This window comes from Ruditapes philippinarum, unplaced genomic scaffold, assembly GCF_026571515.1.
Source record: "Ruditapes philippinarum isolate M1 unplaced genomic scaffold, ASM2657151v2 ctg27_1_1_1_1, whole genome shotgun sequence".
Taxonomy (NCBI): domain Eukaryota; kingdom Metazoa; phylum Mollusca; class Bivalvia; order Venerida; family Veneridae; genus Ruditapes; species Ruditapes philippinarum.
The window spans coordinates 485043-511869 of NW_026864520.1; the positions used below are offsets into that span (position 1 = coordinate 485043).

Sequence of the window (26827 nt, forward strand, 5' to 3'; positions counted from 1 at the left end):
ACATCATACGCTGCATCACGTTTATTGTTTTTTTGTCACATGTTTTTTAAAGTAGTCATGTTGAATTTTCCAAGGATAGCCAGCTTGAATATCCGCTCTGCAAATATGAAATGGAGTTCCAAGGATTCACTTGTCCATAAAGGTAAAATAAAAAATAATGAATAAAGCAGAAAAGTGCTTGCCCAATGCTTGAAAATACGAGAGGTGTTTATTTATTATGAAACAGTTTTAAAACCTGTCTTATTATTTACTCGCATGTGTGTGGTTTATTGCAACATATGCTCAATCTGGAATCCATGGCAATAGTTAATCAGTCTACACCTTTTTTGGCCAGCTTTCTAAAGTCCAGTTTGTGCATGCAACTCAAGATTGCTCCATTCGTCTTTGAGAGCCTCTTTAAGACCGGCCATAGTATAAATCTTGCATTTATGTAGCCTACTTTTCAGTAAACCCCAGTTACAAAATAAGAAAAACAAAACAAAAAACCACCAAGCAATTATCATAGTATTGCAAGCAATCCATAAGTCCCCTACCGGTTGGAACCCCAGCAACATTCTGAAGGTCCATTGGTCATTCAATTATGCCATTAAATGAATGAATGACATGATTAAATTTAATCTTTTCAGTTCTTAGCTTGTCTGTATCATATTTATGTATAAAGTTTCCCTGCCTAGTAAGAAAATTATGTTTATACAACAGATAATCAAACGGTCCAGTTTTCACAGGATGAATAAGTATAACTAATTTTTTAACTTTTCTCTAGTTTAAGTAAATGTGTTGGAAAAGTGATCTCAAAAAACAGTTTTTATGAACAGACGGACAATCCGACTGAAGAACACGCTGAAGTTAAACATCCCTGCTACCAAAATAAAGCATTTTTAATAGCAAAAATTTTAAAGAGGAGATAACTCTTGAAATAAAGATGCTTGACTTTTGGACATTGTCATTCATGATGCGAGTGTAGCAAAGAACAATTATTTTAAGTTTAAAGATACCATTTATAGTCACAAAGAAGAAAAGTGAAAAAATAACAATTTTCAAATATACCTTTAACATGTATAGTTACAAAGATGAAAAATTAAAAATAAATGAATGTTTATTTGAATTTAAAGTAAATCCATAAAGAAATAAGAAAGTTAAAGAATGAATAAGAAAAATTCAAAGTTTAAGGAGGAGTTTAAGGAGGAGATATTTATGGAACTATGGATTATAGATTTATAATTCTTGTCATATTATTATGATGTGGGAGTTTGAAGGAAATCCTATAAGTATTGAAGAAGTTAGAATAACAAATACCAATTTCTCGAAAAAAAATTCAAAGTTCAAAGGGGACATAATTCTTGTATTTTTTTGATAGTCTTGCTAGATAGAGTATTGAACCTTCTCACAAATGATTTGAGTGATAACAAGAAACATATATATGAAGTTTGAAGTAGATTAAATAATGAAGAATTTATTTTAAAAAAAAACAACAAATTTTTTTGCATGACAATTCTAAGTTCAAGGGAGATAATTCTGATAATCTTGTGTCTTGTGACGCGGTTTAGCCGACGTTCGGTAATTAAGACCCGTCTCAATATAATCCCTATAGTCAAGATTAAAATGATGTGTATAATTTATCATACTGCCATCTATCCATATTTGAAGTTTCATAAAAAGTTTCGGTTCTTTTTCACTTATATCACAAATATTGTTATATTTACCATAGCAACCAATTTATTTAACAAAAGAAGAAAAGAAAAAGACATGCATAATCTCCAGACCGCAATCTACCCGTATTTCAATGTTCATAAAAATATTTTCAGTACTTATTTTCGTTATCACTGGACCCAGTTTATGTGTTAAATTTCCAATATTTTCAGTCTATTTGTTGAGAAAGTTAATGGTCATTTTAGCGATATGACCAGAGGCCACGTCTTGATGGAATACGATATCATTCTCCCTTCTAGGAAAAAAAACGTGGAACATTTTTTATAGAAATGGCTAGAACATTTTGTCTATAACATTTTGTGCAATTACTTTTACCTCTTAATTGATAAAAAATAGAGACGTATTGCCGTAGTAACTTACTCCGGCCCAAATCATCAACCCAGGTGCAAATGCATCTCGTATGACAAACTTCAGTAGTTCGAACATAGCTAACAAGACGTCGAATGTATCTAAATAAAACAAAACATTAACTGTTCTGAAAACATCTTTTCGTTTTCCACAGTTAAGACAGAGTTATAGACGCCATGATTGACCACGTCGTTTCAAAATCTGGGTCATACTAAGCCTATGAGCACGGCACGTTTTTCTGAGTTTTTGGTATAACTTTATAATGTTGAGATCTCCTAGAGACACCCTACATTTAGCTGTGTTCTCTCTTTGTGTGGGAGGAATCACCAACGTATTCATATTACGGCTTTCACGTACGATATCAGTAGTAGCTGCTGTTCGATGTTTGATTAAAGTGCCAATTTTAACTGTTTTGCGTAATATATCATTCAGAAAAGAACCTTAACCATGCTGAATGCTATGCACAGTAGGAGCAGAAACATTATGTTCTATCTGCTCTACTTGTTCACAATGTTTCAGTAGGACAATTTTGCTTCAAAGTCGAAAAAAACAATGCCCTAATCTAAAATGCTTCTTTCTGACCTAATCTTATTGAATGTTCAATTCAAATGAGATGTGTTTATGTATGATGCATTGTTTTACATACGTTAATGGATTTGCGCGAGTGTTTGTTAGCTATAAGATTTTATAACGTGTTTTGATGGAGTTTCATAATAAATTGAACACCTCTCGTAGTAAAACCCCTTTATAAGATTATTAATTGAAAACGTAATTGTTCAATTTTGCTGAATGATTGGAGAGAAATTTCAGGAAGTACAAAACCATTTAAAATTTTATGACAGTCACGCTATCCATAATGTTTGTTATGAAGACATATTTATTTTAATTACGCGTGTGTTACTACTTTGGTTGTCTTCACACTTTGAATGTTAACTTTAAAATTTATCCTACCTTGAAGTTCTTCACATGTTCCATAGTTACAACCACCTACATCACAGCATGCACGGCAGATCGAGGCTGAACGTTTTCCAACATTACGGCAAGCCTGATCACGTGACACTCCGACTGGTGGTTGTGTTACATTAGCTACACACATCTTATAATTGTCGTAAGCTTTTCCCATAAGTATCCCACATTCCTGATATAAGATGTGAACATATTCAGAAAAACATAGGGATAACTTATAGAAATGGTTTGTATAACAAATGTTTAGGATAATAATGCTTTAGATATAAATAAAGTTGTGATATTTCCGTAGGTATGTACTCAAGAGAAAGGTGAAACTCGAAATAGGTTTATTTAAAAAAAATTCTCGACAAAAAGTTTTGTAATATCAATTTTAGAAAACATAATTATTCTACACATGACTCTTTTACGGTATTGTTTTCAATAATTTTACCGTTCACTGAGTTACTGTTTAATGTTTTTTTTTTTAAATGCAGAAGCCGATTATATCATGACACAATCTTTAAAAAAAGCTGCAACGACTTTCGTTTTTAGTTAACTATCGATTTAGTTAAAATTACATAATTTCATTTATCACACACCCGTGCCGATTTTGCGACTCTGTAAATATGGTACACGGCCGTGCATATATTTTGACGTGACGTCATTAGCGTTAACAAACATAGTGTAAAGACGCGCTAAATGATAGCGTTATACTATGGGCGCGTCAATGAAAAATGACTCTTATTTTACTTTAAACTGTCTTTATTTTGGGTATGTGATAAATAGAATATTAAATTCGTGTAAGTTCATTACTGAATTTATTGCACTCGTTGAATAAAATAATGTTATCCTCGCCAGAGGCTCGCATAATGTAATTTTATTCAACTCGTGCAATAAATTCAGTATTAAACTTACACTCATTCAATATCCTCTATTTAAAAGATGCTCGTTGCGCGACAAAAATATTCTGTAGCCTGCTTTGATGAATTGTCCTAATATATTTATATTAAACTGTACTCAAGAGAAGTTATTTTTATTCATGTAACTTTATGCTGGCTTTTAAATATTTATGTTCATAATTAATTATTCTTACTCGATCCGTATTTTCCCTATTGAACATGGAAGAACCGAAAGTGTGTGCTGTTATGCGTTAAAATCACTGTTTACGCTCTATTTTTAGACATGTGACGTAATAATTATATAAATGTGACGTTACCACTAAAATGCGACGCGCTGAGAATAAGTACGGAAACAAATCAGGCGCAATATAGCTTAATATCAGGTACGGAAGCATTTATTTGTAGATGTCGGGTTAGAATAAAGTAATTTATCCAAATCGGTGATTTTATCGCTAGATAAAATCACTGTTTGTCGTTCGGATGCGCTTCATTATATCTCTCGGGCTACGCCCTTGTGATATATTTCCTGGCTTTCGAACTCTAAACAGTGATTTTATTGAGCGATAAAATAATAGTTTGGGATGTATTATTTCTTAAATATCCAATTAATATTCATGATCACGTCAGCGTGACTAAAAAGTACCACGTTTTCACTGGACATCTTGAATCAAGTAATTTGGAAAACTGGAAGAAATGTTTTACAAAACACGCTATTGACAAAATAGTTTAGAAAATTTTTACTAGAATTTTTTTTTTTTAATTTTTATTGAACGAGTTGAATAAAATCATATGATGCGAACCTCTGGCATTTAAAACAAAATGATTTGTTTTCTTGTTGGCCTTTTATCACCTTGATTTATTAAATAAGAAATATAAGAAAAAAAGAAGACAGACTGCTTTGATCCTCATAGCATTCCTCCCATTCAGCCCAAAACACTAAACGGCTCTCATATTTCAGCCTGTTTGCTGGCTGACTGATCAGTACCATGAGACTCTCAGTAGTGTTAACCTTTTTCTAAAGATTATTCATTACATTTATGTATTCCTTCACTATTTATATGAGAAGCTGCACAATAAATAATATATTATACCCGATGACGTCATTTTATAACACAAAAAGTATTAAGACCGGGCATTTAAGGTATAAGATGTTTAAATGACAAAGTTTAAAAAGTCATTGATAACTTAAAATAAGAAAACTTTATCATATTCGTGACAAATACCAAAAATGACAAAAGCTTACCAGCTTCCTTGAAACATATTGACGATTTCAGTTAAACTTTTGTATCAGTTATGTAGAACAACCACGACGAATAAGTTTTTATCAGTTAAAGAATCGTTTCATTAATTTGATTTCATCTTTAAACGTAATTTTTTATTGAATAGGAACAAAATCAAAGACACGCGTATCTTTATATTGGTTAATTTAAACAGGTTTATGTTAGACTGGTAAAAACAGAATGTGGGCGGGTTCAGTTCCATATACTATCCCATATTTCATTAAAAAAAAAAAAAAAAAATCAAAAATCATAATTATAAATCTGCAACTACATATTTATTCCACGACTGTCAAAACAATCTGACCAGACAAAAAGAATATTTAAACGATTTTATTAAAGAAATTGCTGCATAATATTATAATGACCTCTTACTCTGTCCAAAGCATTGGACGGACATCAGCCTTGGGAATGATTTAAGGCTGACTTATGTGTTATTATAATGACTGTTATATAATACCCTTAGTGTTTTGTACTTTTTCCTGAATATTGTCAATATCATTAAACATGTGCTGCTGTAAGAAAATATGATCACTTTGCACCAATTTTAAAAACTATCCAAAGTATATAAAACGTATTCAAAATTTTTTTTCTTGAGCGAAATAAAATAAGCATTTGATTGTACGTGTAGCGTGTATTGAGCTTTTGATTATTTATCCATTACTACAAAATGAAATCTTTTTATTTTATGCTTTTCAGTGGATTACTGATTTATCCGTGAAAATTATATTTGATAATTTCACAGTGAAAATTATCAAAATATAATTTCACACTTTTCAATTACGAAACTACTTTTCAAGTTTTTCCAAATGTGGTACCTCAATTTTATTTTTGCTGACTAATCCGACAATGACAGGCTGTTTAAAGAAAAACAAAACTGAAATTGATAAATAACTTATATGTCAAAAGTAATAAAAAGAAGAAAACTTACAGTAAGTTACTTCTATTCATTCAAATTACCAATCACCAAATATCGTCACTTTAATTTTTTGTTTCATTTTTAAGTCTGAAAATACATTCCTTCCACATGAAAAACTGCTCTTGATGACATTTGGGAATATTTAAGTATCCTACGAGCAATAACTGCCGTATGCTTTATGAAAACTTGAAAAGCAATGGCAGCTTTCAGTCGAAAAATATGTAAACAGACCAGCGTTCGTAAGGCTTCCGAGTTTTCCAATTTTCTATCCACTTTTTTACATCTGTCAACACTTATTTATTGTCTGTTACAATCCTCAAATAAGTTTTCTTTCTTTTAAAAAGGTGTAGGACTAACAAATCCAAATGATATCCGTCTGAATCAAACACAATTATTTCCATCCAGTGAAATACACAACTTTTTAAATGGCGGCCGCTTACATTTAACATAGCCAGGTCTAATATAAATTCGCAGTCAGTAACAGAAATATGGATGGATGGTTGGACTTTTTCTCCTACTAGAATTGTTTGTTTGTATTATTTAAACAAGGGATCAGACATATTTTTTTAATTGAATGAATACTATCACCACCATTTAACGTTGATTGTGGAACTTATTTTTCAGCCCATGACTTCTTGTATTTTATGAGAAATTCGACTTTTTTGAGGCTCTAAATGTGGAAAACAGATTTTAATTTCGTTTTAACTTGTTTTTTAGCATAAAATAAAAAGAAAATTTCTTTGTTTGTTGTGTAAGATGTAATTTTATTTCATCTCGTGAACTTTAAAAACAGTATTCTCGCTCGTGGCTACGCCGTTCGTGAGAATACTGTTTTTAAAGCCCATTCGATGAAATAAAATTTCCTCTTACACACAAACAAACAATTATCCTCTATATAATCTTGATATTCTTAAATGCAAATACATGTAACTTTTCTCGGGATACTCGTCTTTATGATTGGAAAATAACTAAAAAATTTTCAAAAATATATATTCCAAGAAACAATTTATTTTCTCAAAAAATCAGTCTAAAGCTAAACCTATCCTTCATTCCCCTACTTTTACATTCCAACAATCTCTTATACTATATTTATTTCCAAAATAACAGTACTTCAAATTTTCATAAAAATATTTCCTCACTTATCATTTGCCTTATAAATATATAGCATCCGTAGTACCATATATCCGATATTTCTGTGTACTTGTAACTATTATCTTTAAATTCAATCAAAATATTATTTCTCATCATTCGTTGGCCCGAGAGGTCTTTCAAAACAATAGAACACTTCAGTACCTGATATCTGAGATTTCTGTTTACAATAAATTGTTACTATCATTACAATCCGACTCTATAAAGGTCATAACCATACATACATGAAATATCTATTCTCCAAAAATACTTCAACTAAAACATTTATCCAGAGGTTTGACAGAAATAGTTAAACGTCCTTAGTGTTAGATATCTGAGATTCCTTTACACTTGTATGTATTTACAACGTCGTTCCCTTCTATACACAGACATATTCAGATCACCTTAAAATTAAATACCAATATCTCAAACTTTCTTCAGTCAAACGTCTGTCCATGAGGTTTCACAATAACAGGAATATATTTTTAGCACCAGATATCGGAGATTCTGTGTACCAGTAAATGGAATACTGCTCTGAACTTCCCCACAGACGAAACCCGACTCTTCAGCACTGCGCACGCCCTAGACACCATATCCGCAGTGCATAAATAGAGGATATTGAATGAGTGTAAGTTCAATACTGAATTTATTGCACGAGTTGAATAAATTTATATTATGCGAGCCTCTGGCGAGCATAATATTATTTTATTCAACGAGTGCAATAAATTCAGTCATGAACTTACACGAATTTAATATTCTATTTATCACATACCCAAAATAAAGACCGTTTAAAGTGAAATAAGAGTCATTTTTCATTGACGCGTCTATAGTATAACGCTAACATTTAGCGCGTCTTTACACTGTGTTTGTATAACGCTAATGACGTCACGTCAAAATATATGCACGGCCGTGCAATACCATATTTACGGAGTCGCAAAATCGGCACGGATGTGTGATAAAAACAATTATTTTAATTTGCTACTTGATGCTGGTTCTTACAAAATCGTATACACCGTAGGGAACGTGTAACAATATCGCGTTTTTTGGTATAAGTATAGAATTTTAAAGATGGAGGATTATTTAAGGGAAGAGAGGTAGATGATTTTTATTCAGGTCCATACTACAAGTAGTTTAGTTTTTAAAGATGTTTTTATGCTTTGCTTGTGAGGAACAGGGTCCGGTATCTAGTCATTTATTTACTTAGACCCTGCACCGCAGATTTATCTCTATATTGCCTCATAAATGTGCAGATTAGACGGTTAAAAACTTTGAATCGAGAGACCAACGCATTTTTTCTCCTATTCCGACATTATTTAAGCATGCCTAGAAAAAGCCTAGAAAAAGTAAATCTGCAAAACGTTAGTCCTTTATGTAAGGAAACGTTAATAAAAGTAAATGACCAGTTGAACCTATTTTCCTGTTCATTTAATGCGTTTGAAAAAATAAACAATGTTACAGTATAGAGCGAGGTGAATTTTGCAGGGTTACAGCATAGACCTAGCGACTTTGATCCAATTTTGTTACAGTTTATACCCAGATTTCAGTTTCAGTTTAGATACTTGCCAAATTTCTAACAAAGTTCGTGTATCCATTATTTTTATGAAATAACTCATACCTTTCTATTTAAAGGTCCTGTAACACAATTTTTTCATGGTTTTATTTCATAAATATGATGCTCAAATTAAGATTTGTCAATATTAAAAGTTCCAATAAGCATTATTTATAAAGATATTACCCAATTTAACATTTCATGTAAATAAAAGGAGGTAGAGCGGGTTAGGGTATTTCTGAACACGTGGTAGTTTCTGAACACTGTCATATTTTCGTGTTAAATGAACATTGTTCTGAGATTTTAACTCAGAATTATGAAATCAAGCACACCCCTTTCTACTTCCGGTAATTTTTTTGCAGACGCTGCCCAAGGTGAGTTTTATTTTTTGAAAAATATATTTGAAGTCATCGTTTTTACACCTTTAAACTACATGCTTACATTGTAACACAATACTTGCTAACATTATCTGTTGTTAACTTTTGTTGATATTGGCTCTTTAACTGGAAAAAAACACATTGTACATCTTACTTGTAAGTGTTATTAATGGATTGTGTCCCCAGATGCATTTGATTTTCATTTAAACGATGTTCAGAAATACCCGAAATAAATTTATTCATTTCGGGTATTTCTGAACAATTTTCTGTAACATGTTACTTGACTTAATTCATCAAAATTTAAGAAGAGCTCGTTTTAATATCTAGTTTGAAAAACAAACAGTAGGGATAGGCCTTTCTTACTGTTTACATCTGTTTTTTTTTTCATTTTGTGACATTCTATAGTTGATAATCATTTTATTAATATAATTTTTTCTAGTTTCAAATGAAAATTTATATTTTAAGACAGCTCCTCCTGATTCAAATGAACACATGTTTAGAGCGTAAGTTTTCCCCCTATATTAAGCTGTTTTTACTAATTAAACTTTTTCAGATGAGTCGCCAAATTGGATCAAAGAAGTATCGTTCCTATACTGTTGACACATTGCAACATGAGAGAACTTAATTTGGAGTATTTTCATGTCACTTAATCAGGCAGCTGCATCCTTTGGTATTCCAAAGAGCACTCTATCCGAAAAAGTAAACCAGAAGACCGTTATTGGTTGTCTACCATACTTACTGCAGAAGAAGAATCTACTCTTGTAGATTGGGCGGCTCTACATATGGCCAAGGTTTGGTTTGGACGAACCCGTAATAAATTGTTAGACACAGTAAAGGTTATACTGGATAAAGATGGTCGACCAAACCCATTCAAAAATAATCGGCCGGGAAAAGACTGGTATTATGCATTTGTTAAAAGGCATCCTCAATTAGGAGAACGAACACCACAACAACTTGCTAAAGAACGAGCCATTATTACCCCAGCTAAGATTGAACGCTGGTTTCAGGAATTCTGTAATTTTATGGCCGAGGAGGTATCTGATTCTTCCATATGGAACAATCCCGCTCGCTGGTTTAACGCCGACGAGTCGGGATTTCCATTGTGTCCAAAAAGTGGTAAAGTTTTGTCGCCAAGGGGTGTTCCGAATATATACAACTTCACTGCTTCTGATAAAACACAAGTAACTGTATTAGCATGCATGAGTGCGGCAGGTCAGTTTGTAAAACCTTTGATTGTTTATCCAGGTGTAAGGTTTAATTATAACCCTCTGGAAGGATTTGCTGACGCTGTCTTTGGTAGGACAGAGTCCGGATGGATGGACTCTGAACTTTTTGTTACATGGCTAACTGAGGTATTTGAGCCCTGCGCTGTCTGAAAGGGAAATCAGAAGACCTGTAGTCCTGTTTGTAGATGGTCATTCTACACACTGCACATTAGAGGCCTCCAAGTTTTGTAGAGATCACGAAATAATCCTTTACTGCCTACTTGAGCATGCGTCCCACCTGCTGCAACCTTGCGACCTGAAACTATTCAGCTCACTGAAGGATTCCTGGAAACAAGCAGTACGTGATTTCCAAATAGCCAACATAGGTGAATACGTCACAAAACAAAAGTTTGCGGCCGTTTTTAAGCAAGCCTGGGAAAAGTCTACAACTGTTGATATAGCTGTAAAAGCCTTTCGTGACAGTGGACTTTTTCCAATGAACCCAAAGAAGGTTTTAGGTACTATTAAGATGGAACCAAGTACAATCTTTTCCAAGGCCGATACAACAGAAGCTGCAGCATCTTCCCAGGCAAGTCCAGCAGCTACAAATAGAGGTGACAGCACCTCTGACAAAGTTGCCTCCGACCACCCACCTGAAACACTCGTGTCAGATAAAAGTAGCAGCAGTTGTACATCTAAATCTGAAAGTCATGTCACGCCTGATTTTCATGCAGACACCATTCTTGCAACCAACTCCGTTGAGCGTGTTTCAGGTGATAACTTACCTCAAGCAATAGCACCTATTATGTCGTCACCTTCTCAAAACGTATCACCAGCCTTCACAGATGTGTTGAAATTTCCAAAAGCAAAACAATCTGCTTGCAAAAGTAAACAAAAGCGAATACCACTCCCAAAAGCAATATCTGGTAAAAAGTTTCATGATCTGCTTGAACAAAGAAAACAAATTAAACAGGAAGAAAATGCTAAAAAAGAAGCGCGTAAAGTTAAAAGAGAGGAACGCAAGAAGGAGCGAGAGGAGCAGCTGAAACAAAAGCAAAAGGATAAAGAAGAAAAGAAACTACAACGAGAACAGCAGAAGGAAGAACTAAAGAGAAAAAAACAAATTGAAAAATTAGAGCAAGAACTTAAAAAGAAACGGAAATCAAAGGATTCTGATATAGATAGTACAGATGAAGAAAATGAAGCTATTGAAATCTCCCTTGCTGATGACGAAATGGCCGATGTAGAAACAAGTTTTTCTACCACCAAATGCTATTCTTGTGACCAGGCATTTGATGGAGACTCCGAAAACTGGATTACATGTCACAAATGCCCACGTTGGTTACATAGAGCTTGTGTGAAAACAATTGATTTGCTCTCATTGTCTGAATGTGAAATTGCAGATTTACAATTTGAATGTGACTATTGTTGAATTACAAAGTAAAACAGAATGTATGTTAAGAATTCTGAAAGACCGAGTTTTTCTTTTGTTTAATAAAGCACAATTATGTAAACATGGCATGAACTTTATTGTGAAAGGTTAGGATGTTTCTGATACTTAATAGTTTAAAAGTTATGTTTTAACTATTTTGAGTATTTAAATGTTATTTAAAAGTGTGTTTATTTTAATGAAATTTACTTGAATGTTTATTTTTAAATTTGGATGTATTCACTAACAAATCATATGTTTAACGTTTAACCGTTTAAACTGAACGTATTTAGTGTTTGTGTTGTTTTTTTTAAAAAGTCAAAAGTGTTCAGATTTACCCTCCGATGAGTTCAGAATCTCCCGACGTGTTCATAAATTACCTCCATCAAATGACTTAATTTATCCTGTTGTACTGCTTTTGTATCTATAATGTATCATGATTTGTTCGAAATATCCCGCAGAAAAGTGAGTCCGTGTCAAATCTGACTACTTGAGAAGTTGCCAAGACATTCTGTTTTAGTTAGATAACATATTTTTGCTTAAGTGTTCAGAAATACCCGAACCCGCTCTAATATAATATTTGCAGTACACATTTTACATATTCTTTGATGTTTGATAATTGTTTTATTTGCATAATTATAAACATATATAATTTTTTGCAATATGGTATACACACAGTAAAAATATCAATCACAAACATACAGGATCTTTTATACATTCTTGAAAGGTTGTATTACTTTTTCTTTAGCAGAAAAGTTATAGTTTGCTATATCCCTTATTTTAAGTTTCAGATTAAGACTTTTTGCAGAATAAGTAATCTACTAAGTAAGAACTGTTTTCACGACAACAACAGTAACTTTTAACAAATTGTATGGAGAAAAGAAAGATTATTGCTCGATTCTATTACACATAATAATAATGCCTATTAGTAATAAAATAGAGAAGAAACAGAATCCTTTACAGAAGTTCAATACGGAAAACATGAAAATGTTGCAGGCTCAATTGGATCGACCCTGTGAGTGGACGGTAGTGGTACATGTAACTGCAAGCTACTGTCCACGCCTCCTAGCACCGGCTTCTGCAGAATTCACATTAAACATGAACTGGTAAACTTTATATCTTTTTTAACATCTGTGGATGTGTTCATATGGCGGTTATCATGGAACCTTCAATGTGACACGTTATTGCAATTCTTTGAAAAGCGGCATTTTACCCCTAGGTTCAAAATTGCGTGTGCCTTAAACGATAATACAATGAGTGAAACTAAATAAAATGAAATTTTGAGAGGGGATCGGAGGTGATTAAGCCTGCATACTACAGATAAGCTGTCAAAAGACACAATAAAAAGCAGGCAATACCCTTAGTGTGATTGAACTGTATTTAAGTGAGAAATACTGCAAACTTAAATTTTATTTTAAGTTGGAATTTCCATCTACAATAATGTATTTTGTAAGTATTAAAAAAGGGTTTGTTTCGTTTGGTTTTCTTGGATTTTAAGTTTTAACGACACTGAGGTCATGTGAAAACATTCATGCGTTAGTGTAAAGAAAGACCCCAGATACCCTTTGTGAAACATTTCAGACACGAGCGGGCACCTGACTAGAACCACCGACCTTCCGTAAATTAGCTTGATCGGTTCCTCACATACAAAGAATCAAAAGTCATGATGAGATTTCAATCACAGCAGTAGAGGAAAGATGATTTGAAGTCAACGGCCTTATCCCACTCGGTCATATTATGTTCCTCCATCAGGCTCACTGGAGAGGATATTGTAATTGTCTGACCTTAATTTATACTCTACAATTGTATAACTTTCAATATTATTTTCCTTTTCAGAAACATGCAAACTTCTATACATGATGCCTGAAATAAAAACAAGAGGGCCATGATGGCCCTGAGGTCGCTCACCTGTATATAGCCCCCCCCCCACACACACACACCCATAAGATGATGTTTCATGCTAAACATCTAAGCTCTAGCTCATTGGGCTTTTTAAAAGAAGTTTTTTTAAAGTTTTTACTATACACATATAGTTAAAAACAATGACACCCCTGGGGCGAGGCCAGTTTGACCCCAGGGCTTTTATTTGAACAAACTTTGTAGACACTTACTAGAAGATGTTTCATGCTTAATATCTAAACTCTAGCTATTTGGGTTTTTTCAAAGAAGATTTTAAGTTTTTGCTATACACATATAAGGAAAATCAATGACCCCCGGGGCGGGGCCAATTTTGACCCCAGGGCTTTTATTTGAACAAACTTTGTAGACACTCACTAGAAGATGTTTCATGCTTAATATCTAAACTCTAACTATTTGGGTTTTTTTCAAAGAAGATTTTTTTAAGTTTTTGCTATACACATATAAGGAAAATCAATGACCCCGGGGCGGGGCCAATTTTTACCCCAGGGCTTTTATTTGAACAAACTTGGTAGACACCTATTAGAACATGTTTGATGCTAAATATCTTAGCTCTAGCTCTTTGAGTTCTTTAAAAGAAGATTTTTAAGTTTTTACTATATGCATATAGGGAAAATCAATGACCCCCTGGGGCGGGGCCAATTTTGACCCCAGGGCTTTTATTTGAACAAACTTGGTAGACACTCATAAGAAGATGTTTCATGCTAAACATCTAAGCTCTATCTCATTGAGCTTTTTAAAAGTAGATTTTTGTAAGTTTTTACTATACACGTATAGTTAAAAACAATGACACCCCTGGGGCGGGGCCAGTTTTGACCCCCAGGGCTTTTATTTGAACAAACTTTGTAGACACTTACTAGAAGATGTTTCATGCTTAATATCTTAACTCTAGCTATTTGGGTTTTTTCAAAGAAGATTTTAAGTTTTTGCTATACACATATAAGGAAAATCAATGACCCCCGGGGCGGGGCCAATTTTGACCCCAGGGCTTTTATTTGAACAAAATTGGTACACACCTATTAGAACATGTTTGATGCTAAATATCTTAGCTCTAGCTCTTATGGTTCTTTAAAAGAAGATTTTTTAAGTTTTTACTATATGCATATAGGGAAAATCAATGACCCCCTGGGGCGGGGCCAATATTGACCCCAGGGCTTTTATTTGAACAAACTTGGTAGACACTCATTAGAACATGTTTCATGCTAAATATCTTAGCTCTAGCTCTTTGGGTTCTTTAAAAGAAGATTTTTTAACTTTTTACTATATGCATATAGGGAAAATCAATGACCCCCTGGGGCGGGGCCAATTTTGACCCTAGGGCTTTTATTTGAACAAACTTGGTAGACACTCACTAGAAGATGTTTCATGCCAAATATCTAAGCTCTAGCTCTTAGGGTTTTTTAAAAAAAGATATTTAAAGTTTTTTCTTTCGGTTGCCATGGCAACCAGAGTTCTGCATGGAATTAAATTCTTTGAACAATTTTTAAAGGTGACCACCAAAGGAACATTCCTGTGAAGTTTGGATGAAATTGGCCTAGTGGTTTATGAGGAGATGTCATTTAAAGTAAAAGTTTACGGACGACGGACGGACGACGGACGGACGACGGACGAAAAGCGATCACAAAAGCACACCCTGTCACTTTGTGACAGGTGAGCTAAAAAACGACTTTTAATTTAATAATGACAAAATAATCTCAGCTTCAACAAAGAAGCATTCGAAATGACGCCATGATCATGATTTGATTTGAATGCCTTTGGTTCGAGATAAGGTTCTTTAAATATTGCCTTTTTTCAAAATCTATATTTTGGGTTTTCGCATCCCCGATTGCAACCGAAACCATTTGAACAACTTTGGTAGAAAGGCATGTAAATTTCATCACATTGAGTCAAGTAGTAATTGGGCGAATGAGGTTGTAAACACATGTGTACGACAGACGGACGAATAGCCATCGGGCAAATAAGCTCACACGTTGAGTTTCAAGAGATTTAAAAGTCTATGTATCATTCATACATTTTACCTAGTATATATAGAAAATATCGAAGTCTAAGCTGTAACCGAAATCTGGGTATAAACTGTAACAAAATCAGATAAAAATCGCTAGGTCTATGCTGTAACCCTGCAAAATTCACCTCGCTCTATACTGTAACATTGTTTTTTTTCAAACGCATTTGACGAACAAGAAAATAGGTTCAACTGGTCATTTACTTTTATAAACGTTTCCTAACATAAAGGACTAACGTTTTGCAGATTTACTTTTTCTAGGCATGCTTAAATAATGTAGGAATAGGAGAAAAATGCGTTGGTCTCTCGATTCAAATTTCCAAATTGTCAAATCTGCACATTTATGAGAAAAATATAGAAATAAATCTGCGGTGCAGGGCCTGAAGAAATATATGACTAGAAACCAGATTCTGTTCCTTATAAGCAAAGCACAAAGACATCTTATAGAAACCAAACTACATGTAGTATGTCTATGAACCGGAATAAAAATCACCTACCTGTCCTCCCCACAAATAATCCTCCATCTTTAAAATTCTAAACTGTAACTGGAAAACGCGATACTGTTACACGTTCCCTACGGTGTTATAAGCGTCTGTTACTTGATGTAATTTCTCTTATAACAATTGTGAGCAATAGATAAACAATTTTCAATTTAAACAATTTGAAGGATACCCTAAAATTATACAAACTTGAAAGTAATAATCATTTAAGTTAATACTCTATAAAACATGTCAAAGTTTTGAATGAAATATTTTATTTTATGCTTTTCAGTGGATTACTGATTTATCCGTGAAAATTATATTTGATAATTTCACAGTGAAAATTATCAAAATATAATTTCACTTTTTTCAATGACGAAACTACTTTTTTAAGATTTTCCCCATGTGGTACCTCAATTTTATTTTTAAGGAACAATTCTGACAATGTCAGGCTGTTAAAAGAAATAGCAAAGCTGAAATAGATAAAAAACTTAAATATCAAAAGTAACACAGAGAGAAAACTTACTTCTATTCCTTCAAATTCCAATCACCAAATTTCGTCTCTAAATTTTTTTTGTTTCGTTTTTACAGTCTGAAAAATACATTCCTTCCCCATGCAAAACTGCTCTTGATGACATTTGGGCATATTAAAGTATCCTACGAGCAATAACTGCCGTATGCTTTATGATAAATTGAAAAGCATTGACAGCCATCACTCGTAAAATAAGTAAAACAACCCAGCGTTCCTTCAGCAAGCTTCCAAGTTTTCCATTTTCCTAGCTCCTTTTCTGAATGTTTTCACTTCTGTCAACACTTATTTTTTGTCTGTTACAATCCTCAAATAAGTTTTCTTTCTTTTAAAAAGGTGTATGACTAACAAATCCAAATTATATCCTTCTGAATCTTACACAATTATTTTCCTCCCATGAAATACACAACTTTAAAAAATGGCTGCCGTTTACATTTTAGAAAGCCAGGCCTAATATAAATTCGCAGTAAGTAACAGAAATATGGATGGATGGTTGGAATTTTCTCCTGCAAGAATTGTTTGTTTTTATTATTAAAACAAGCGATCATTCATATTCTTTTTAATAAAATGAATAAATATCACCGTCATTTAACCTTGATTGGCGGACTTATTTTTCAGCTCAAGATTTCTTGTTTTAAATGAGAAATTCTGTCTAAATAAGGGCTCTCAATGGGGGAAACAGATTTTAATATTAACGTTAAAATTATGGAAATTTCGTTTTAACTTGTTTTTAAGCATAAAATAAAAAGAAAATTTGTCTGTTTGTTGTGTAAGATGTAATTTTATTTCATCTCGTGAACTTTATAAAAAAACAGTATTCTCACGAGTGGCTACGCCACTCGTGAGAATACTGTTTTTAAAGCTCACTCGATGAAATAAAATTTCATCTTACATACAAACAAACAAATATCCTCTATATATTTTTCTTATACAATTGGCGGACTTATAGAAAGGGGAGGCAATCAAAATTAACTATAAAGTACGTTTCCGTCATATATGTACATTTAGAACATTGCCAATAGATTACAATCATGCTAAAATATTTACTTTTATACTCGAAAATAGATTTGTCTATTTTAAAGTTTATTTATCTAACAAATTTATTTACAATGCATGCAGAAAATAAAGTACATACATTGCAGACCAGATAGGAAAAGAGAAGAATTATATTACTTACAACCTTATTCAAACAACCGTAGAAAAACATTGTCCGACCGCTAACATCGGATTCAGTTGCAAAGCACATCTGAAGATTTAAAGTGTATCACTTAAAATACTAAAATTGCTTTACAATGTAATGTTGTAAAAATGTAATTTAAAACCTTACATTACCGACCAGACGCCCAATCGTTGCTGTTAATGGCAAGTGCAATACAGAAAATATGATTTAAAAAAAAACAAAAAAAAAAACAAAAAAACCCAAACAAACAAAAGAAACAATTTCTGTTCTGCATAGTGCTTATTAGTATGTTTTTTTTTAGAAAATACCTCCTCCGGTTTACACGTAGTGAGAGTTACACACTTAGACGGATCTGCTACTTCGGACTGTTCAGATGTTCTGTGATCACAATTATAGCACTGTGGGTCAGGAATATACGTGTCTGTAAATAATTACAAAAGGTCATTAAAACTGGTCACGCTCTGCTGAACACAAGTTAAGGTATGGATGCTTGTCTGTAAAGGAGTACAAAAAGCCATTAAAATTGGCCACACTCTGCTGAAATATCTTACCACATTAAACGATCTTCTCATGATGAAATGTCATTCATCATAATTATACAACGACAACAATCATCGGCATAATAAAGAAACGACAAGGAAAAACAGATGACAAACATTGCCAAATTAAAAGATAAAAATAAAACTCTAATTCGATTCTATGTGGCTAAATAATGACATCATAATGACGTCTACACCGGGACATGAGAAATATTTTATTGTTTTTATGATATTGTAAAACCATCAAATAATAAAGTATTAAATTTTACAATCAACTCTGAATCCACCCGTATATCTGGTAAAAAGGGTGAGGTGTATAAAGGATAAATCAAAACAGAAAATTTGTAGCGGAATAAATGTTTTATACAGTAATAGATTGTAATAAATTCCTTTAAAGCACTTAAATATATTTAAATATATCACATGAACTTCATATATTAGATTTGTGAATATATGGATATATTTAATGCCATTACATCTTAAAATATAGCATTTTTTTTTAAGTTTTCCTTTAATTTTTGCAGACAATTTCCACAAAGATACAGCCGAGCCTGCCTCATTCGTGTAATATTTATTTTTTATTCCTTTGTCACAAATATTTAACTTACATCACTTTTAATTAATTCAGGTGATAAACACTACTTGCCCTAAACACGAGAAAGGAAAGGAATAAAAAGGAACAATTTAAGAAAACATGTTTGCCTTTCTTCAGAAAAAAATACTTTAGTCTTTTCGGAAGCATACGGAGTCCATAAAAGCAGCAATACCGCATGAGAACCTAATTAGCGTTTTGCAAATGTTGAAAAACATGAAAATGTTATAAGCACGTACTATATGAAATTTTGTACACTATTTATCAAAATTAACAGTATAAAAATCATAAAAAGAAGCATGGTCATCATCTAAAGCCCGAACCAGCGAAACTTGGGTTCCCCAACAAGGTCAATACTTTTATAACGCCAACTGTCCCGTCGAGCATTATTATGAACGATTAAAAAAACAGTATGACAATGGATGCGTTTGACGTAAAAATATACTATAATAAGCAATCAACAAACCATCTCTTATTCCACACAATGGTTTATTACACTCGTTTTTGAAGTCACAGCATCTGAAACGAATTTGTTATAATTATCTACCAGCTTTAACTACAAAACGTAACATGAAAAGCAAAACCTTTTTAATTTCTCCCCTTTTACTGGCCTTGTTTTTAAATTACAGTCCAAAGTTCCATTATTCCTCCTTATACCAAACGTAAAGTTCTTACAAAAAGGCCAACAACTTGTGGGGTCTTAAAAGACGGTTAGGAACAATACTGTATGTGTATTTAAATTCGCGGAAGCAAATTTTCGCGGAAAGGTCCATTTTGGGGGTCTATACAAATATTCGCGCTATTTTGAATTCGCGGAGGTGACTGCTGAAAATCATAAATTCGCGTACACCGATCAGGTTAAAAAATTACTCTTTCACGATTAGGCAATATGGTTTTCGCAAGAAGCCTTCCTTCATGTAACATACTTTTTACAGTAATCATTGTGGGACTTCACAGTTATTTTCAACACCTGATGTCAAACAATACGCTATTGTACAGAACAAAGACATTCAATTTGTCTAGGGGACAGATTATGGCAAACAAAAGAATGTCCGTTAATGTGCGTGATTTTTCACAGTTTTAAACAGCACTGAATGTGAGTGTGTTTTGTTTTCCATGTTTTCATCAGTCAAAATCGTTAATGTTTGTGTTATTTGTATTGTATTTTTACAACAACAAAATATAATCTGATCAGATATAAAGACGTTTATAACATTGACTATGAAATAAATAACGTGATGCAATGGTATTGTTCAAACATGTATATACTTATACAAGAATCAGATAATCATATCAGTCAAACGATAATACACTAGCAAACTGATTTATATACAGAGCAGAACAGTAAAACCACTCTTTGAAAACGCCACGGATACCAGACATATAGCAGCCGTGAACACACCGATATACATTGTTTAATAGATGCGCGAAAACATGACTATTAAGAAATTATTGGTGTAGAAATATTCGCGCTGAACATGAATTCGCGGATCGAATGTCACCGCGAAGATCGCGAAAATTTGAAGCCCGCGAATATTTCTACACATACAGTATTCGTTTTATTAGACTCGCACACAGCTGCTAAACCTATATGAGACTTGGCTAGCTCCTCGTTCTATATAGATTTGACAAATGTTTAATAGTCCAAAAGAATCAACAGTGTATAAAAACCTCATAGTGTTTCATTCTTATCAACTCTAGTTGGCAAGGTTTACTCATTTACTTTTTGCAAACTTTGAATTGTGCAATCTCAACAAGACAACATCTGATAACTATACTCATATCTGATAAAGTTAAAAAATTGTTGATTCTGTGTTTTACATCCAACAGTCCTCTCGATAACACCCTATGGCCAATACTAAAATGGAATTTGCCTCATATAACGTTCAGTTGTAACAAACTGGCTTAGAGTGCTTAAACTTGTTTGATCTATGTTAAATTTTGCAACAATTTGCTAAAAAGGTTGGCATATATGTCTCATATAATTTCACTTTCAAGTTTTATACATCAACATAGAACTATAGTTATACTTCGAACATGCGACAAGCTCAGGATACCTTCGAACTCGGGTGGTACTGCAAGCAGCCTACAATGATATTAAGCAAGCATTTTTAATTAAAGTTTACATTTACTTTTTTATTTGCTTCTCTATTCTACCCGTGGAATACCGTATATTAGGTTATTTTCACGTACAACAAATTTCCTGATTTTGGAGGAAATTTAAATTCAGCGAATTTAATACATGCGATTTTGCTGAAGATGTTTCATTTTTCGCATTTTTCTTTTGACATAGAGATATCACTCTTGTTGTGATATTTTGTATTATTGTTTTCACAGATAAAATTTATTTTCAAATTCTTTAATAAATGTAGGTAAGATAATTTATGATACGACTAAACTGGGTAGCAAATGTTAAGCAGAAAATTAAGTTCCAGAAGCTCGCAAAAATCATATTTAATTCAAGAATAATTTGCAAATCTATTTACGCGATATTTATTGCATGCAGATATAGTGAATATAAGATACTCGCGAGGACCTGATATACATTATTATATGATTTCTAGAAACGACACAGATAGATCAGTACACTAAGGTGGCACTGAGGTGACATTTGTGCATTCTTATTTATCCCGTGCGCACGAGATACTATGTCGTGGCCATGCGTTACTAAGCCGTGTGCACGAGATAACTAAGTATTGCGCACGAAATACTATGTTGTGGTCACGAGTTACTTTATCGTGCGCACGAGATAATTAAGTGGTATGCACGAGATACTATGTCGTTGCCACAAGTTTCTTCGTCGTGGCCACGAGATAATTAAGTCGTTGGAACAAGGTTACTTTGTCGTGCGAACGAGATAATTAAGTCGGGCAAATGAAATAATTAACCAATCAGATTACACTATACATCTGTATGAATTTTGACTCAGAAACGGTGAGCATTCCTTAAAAAAATCAATAGCCTTTTTGTAAATAGATACCGCTTTTCACACTGGTGGTATGTTTCATGACAATTAATACAGTTGAGTGCAAACCTATTTTCATAACTATAAGTACAACCTTAGTCAACTTTATAAGGAAATCGATTCATTGATTACGTTGTAACTATTACAATGCTCATGGTCAGTTAGCTACAATTATAGTAAAGTCATTCAATGTTTATTTACAAAACATACAACCTTTGACCTACAACCGCCGTCATACACTATGGTTAGATTCGTAGTAATAATCTCCTCCATATAGCAGTCCTGAAAAAAGGCATAATTATCCAAACATTAAAATATTTCTGTTTGGTTCGGTTAAACACATTCTATAGTGACGGTCATATCTACGTGGACAGCCTCCCTTACAGGACTTCCTTGGTTTATTTATTCATTTCAAAAGTTTTCTAAGTAATATTTTAACAATATATCAATCCTTGGGAAGGATCGATGATTGTGAATAAATTCCTTCTCCCATGGACGTTAAATCCCTTTCTTGAAAATAGGGTGATCTTTTGATATAAAGAATGTAAAGAGTTCTACTTTGCAATGATAGTTATGACTGATTTAATATAACGAGGAATTTCAGAGATCTCTTTGCCCAACAGTTCACCGGAAAGTCACAAAAATGATGGGAAAAGTGTTGTGACATTTTCATTTTTTTTTAAAGTAAAATATAGATTTACCTCCAATGTTCCATTACAAGAAACTACAGTATTGCAGTCAGATAGGGTACTTGCTTTGTGACATGCACGGCATGTTAAAGTGTTGCCATATGCTGAGAAGATTTCAACAAGTCCTAGTAAAACACAAATAACAATTATAGGAATGCAGGTGTGTGTGTGTGTGTGTGTGTGTGTGTGTGTGTGTGTGCGCGTGTGTGTGTGTGTGTGTGTGTTTGGGGACGGGGAACGTAAAGAAAAGTCTGCCTTTAGTGAGGGAAAATCTGTCTTGTGTTAAAAAAAATTTGAAAACAGTAAAATTTCATTTGGACTGTTGTATTTTGGAAAAGTAAGTAATGATTTTCTTTTTAGTTAAAAACGAACATGCTAATGCCGAAAATATTATTTGTTTACACACATTTGTAAGTTTTTATAAAATTAAATAGTAACATACTCAAGACAGTGTTTCATACATCATGCTGCAAGCAACACTTTATAATATTTGAGCAGCATCCAATTTATGAACAACAGCGACTTTTACCTCTTCCCTTCAGTGGTTCGTGTACACAGATTTGACTTTATATATCAAGATACCACTTTACCTCTGTTGACAATAAATTCGGAGATATGCACTAGATTTACTGTACACAGAGTTGTTGCAAGTTGACTCTGCTCTCATTTATTTCCGGATGAGTCCATTTTATTTTTACCGGAACTGTGTTCAATATCGTACGGTTTATCTATGCATCTTTGATACGAAAATTAGCAAACTACGATTTCTTCAGCATATTTACTACAGGCAACGGATAATGTCCGACAATATTAAAAACACAAAACCAATCAGGTTCCATCGACTCTTAAACGTATTTTGTAATGTTGGTTCCATGAACAGGCTCAATCAAACCGAGTATGCAACATTTTCAATTTTGCCGTTTTTGGCTTTCTTTAGGGATTTTAATTTTCTTTATTTTATCTACGAGATATAATTGTACAATGTGAATTGGGTATCAATTTATTTTTAATTTTTTGAATAATATGTTTCTTTCCTAAGCTTAACCAGTTTTAATTTCATGAATATTTTTTTTCCTCTATTTTGTGAATAATATGTTTTTTCCTTAAATCACCAGTTTTTCACTGAAATAACACTTTCTTTTTAAAAGTACCCGACGTGTTTATAATACCAGCTTATTATTGCCTCCCTTAAAGCACGGCAGTAATTATTTTACGACACCCCCACCCCTGGCCGACCACCCACAAAGTGAAGCAGTTGAAAGTATGACATCGTGATTGCCTAGACTTAAGAAAACCACAATATGAATTATTGATATAGGAAGTATATCACTCCAGTTAACAAGGATTGTATTTTCATCTAATTTGATAGATTTTGATATAAATATGATATAATAAGTATATGATATTTTTTGATGGTTTGCAATTAACGGTTTCTTATGCCTCAGAAACGAAAAAATCCTTCTTTAGAGTTTAAACATATTTCAATTATGATTTTATAGCATATTTATAATCAGAAAAAGAAGCAACTGATGTGATTTATCTTTTGTCACAAAAGAAGCAAAATTAAGCAAAGTATAAACAAAGAAGTATTCTACCTTCCATACAAAGTACTTATTTAGACATCAAAATTGTATTTTGTAGACGCACAATACAGAAAATTTGCCAATGAGTAATTTTTATGGAAAGTTTCACAGGACACTAACAATCTTAAAAGTTTTTTCAGATTAAATGTTTTTTTCTGTAGAAAATAGGCATTCAACTTACTTAAACATAAGACTATTTATATAAATTGAGATAACATACCATTTAAAAGAAGTATAGCAAGCAAAGGACTAGTAATCATGTCTGTAAAAGAAAAATAATAAACAATTTAAAACCAGTTTACGTAAACATGACACTAACAGGAAAAAGAAGTCAAACACAATATCAAGATCTTGAAACATTCAATTTTTAGAAAATTGATACTATTTCAAATGTTGAGCCGTCAATCGAATAAAATGCATCTTTATTTAATTTTAAGTATTCTGTAAGATGATGAATAATATATTAATAAAAGTACACATACTTTAAACGTTGAATATATATGCTCCACTTGGCTCTATGATGTATGTTTAATGTACAATTTAATCGTATAACACCATAATTTGATAAGAGCTAGATAACGGACCAAGATAACACGAAACCAAACATGTCGTTTTCTTTAATATCACGTGAGCATGTTCACACCGTATTATGGGTGCAAGTGATGACAGAATGATGCAGTAACTACGAGAATCTAAAATTTACTGATAAAGACTGGGACGTTATGAAATTTGGTATTAATTATATATTTATTGCAAAAGAAAACATGTTCATTGCCATAGACTCAGTGTCCTTTACGGGAAATACTATTAGCTAATATTGGACTCGTTTCGCCAGTGACTAAAATATTTTTAATATTTTCAAAATGATAGCTCCGGAAAAGTCGATGAACATGCTTGTTTGTTATACAAAATAGCTTAAGTTTGAAATAAGTGAAGGAATTTCGTGTTATACACATAGACATCAATCATTTAGGGTCATGAAAGCAAATGATTAAAACGCAATGTTCCTTTTCTAAAGAATATTACAGGCGTCCAAACTAGCCAGGCCAGAAAGTAAATGTTTTCGTTGTAGGCAGAAATGGACTGTCGGTCTGTCGATCAAACCGTCTCACATTATTATCAAAACAGGCTTACATGCATCATAAGCAAAGCAATTTTATTCTTTTTCTGTAAATTGCTCTACTAATAGTGCAATTTGGTTGTAGTAATCGCATTTTGACCTGTAACATTAGTTGGATGCACTTCTTCATGAACAATGTTAGCACGGATCATATATTTACAATATATCAACCGTATTTATAACCTACCAGTCGTTATAAGTTAATTTTAGATTTCTGTTATCTGCAGCTATTTGTTATCACTGCCGCCGGTAATACGGTGTGATGTGTTATACTTGTGACCGAGAACGAATTTTCAGTAATCACTATAGATGACTTTTATGCAGCCAAATGAAACATCGCTGAAACAGTCTCTTAAAAATGAATAAATAAATAAGTAAATATATAGATAAATAAAAAAATAAAATCACATAGATTAGAGCCGCTTAGTCAGATAGATGAGTTGGTGTATTTGTTCAATTTTTGTCTCTTTTTTTTAGCGTATAAACGGAAACACTCAATAACGCCAGAAAAGCAACATTTAAATGCATTCTTAAGCGTGCCTTTTCATGGACGGTTCATGAAATGGCACTTACGTGTCACATTGAAGATTCCATGATAACCGCCGTACTGAACACATTTGCGGACGTATCTAAATTTCAAAGTTTACCATTTCATGTTAAATGTTGAATTTTGCTTAAGTTGGTGCTAGGGGGTGTGGACGGTAGTTGCCAATTTCCATTACTGGGCCATGAACCAAGCCTACAACATTTTCAATTTTGTCATTTTGTGCATTCTTTAGCTTTAATCTGTGTCGGGCCGCAATTATTCCGATGCCCATGTAACGTTTGTCTACAATCAAGTGACATATTGTCCATCGAAGTCAAAATAATGAGTGTACAGGTCTAAATATGGAAACAAAGAATAACAAGGAAGGGCAGCATTCAATGAACGCAAACACTCCACGGGCCACTGATTATGAGTGCAAAGCCATGATCACGATAGATTTTGCCATAATAGTTTTTCAATTTTATAGTCTAGTTAATGTATATATTCAATTACCTAAGTGGCTCATGAAATATTCTATAAAATTTTAATTCTTTATGTCTGCATTCAACAAATCGAAGTGTTTAGTTTAATCGATACAGCTATCAACATCAGTTTCTTTTATGACTTCAAGGTCACAGATTCAATGCCGTGACGAAAACATCCATTCCAGATCACTTATTCTATTCCGATACAATAATGGAATTTCAAAATTGTTTTAATAAGTAAATAGGAACATTTTGCAAATTGGTACTAGACATAAAGTGTTACCATACTTGACACAGGTACACTTATGCACGTGAAGTTTTTCAAAGAAAATGTTTAATTACTATTTATACTATGCTAATTTCCATAATGATGCTGATAAAAATGTACATCATCTCTATCTTTAAGTAACGTATTTAAGATTCAATAAGTCA

General features: G+C 32.9%; 2 protein-coding genes across 2 annotated transcripts in view; one reads left to right on the plus strand and one right to left on the minus strand.

Annotated features, from left to right (window-relative positions):
- On the minus strand, positions 1-24851 carry LOC132725916 (uncharacterized). Its single transcript, XM_060711113.1, has 10 exons — positions 24747-24851; positions 24485-24526; positions 22694-22806; positions 22206-22274; positions 21058-21113; positions 19494-19546; positions 18205-18317; positions 17894-17962; positions 3010-3196; positions 1-97 (listed from the first exon to the last, which is right to left on the minus strand). Exons 2-10 carry the CDS (start codon positions 24522-24524, stop codon positions 36-38), a joined length of 762 nt encoding a protein of 253 aa, XP_060567096.1. The 5' UTR covers positions 24525-24526; positions 24747-24851; the 3' UTR covers positions 1-35.
- The window catches only part of LOC132725919 (kidney mitochondrial carrier protein 1-like), a 263207-nt gene that overhangs the window by 175053 nt on the left and 61327 nt on the right, over positions 1-26827 (plus strand). The window lies entirely within an intron of this gene.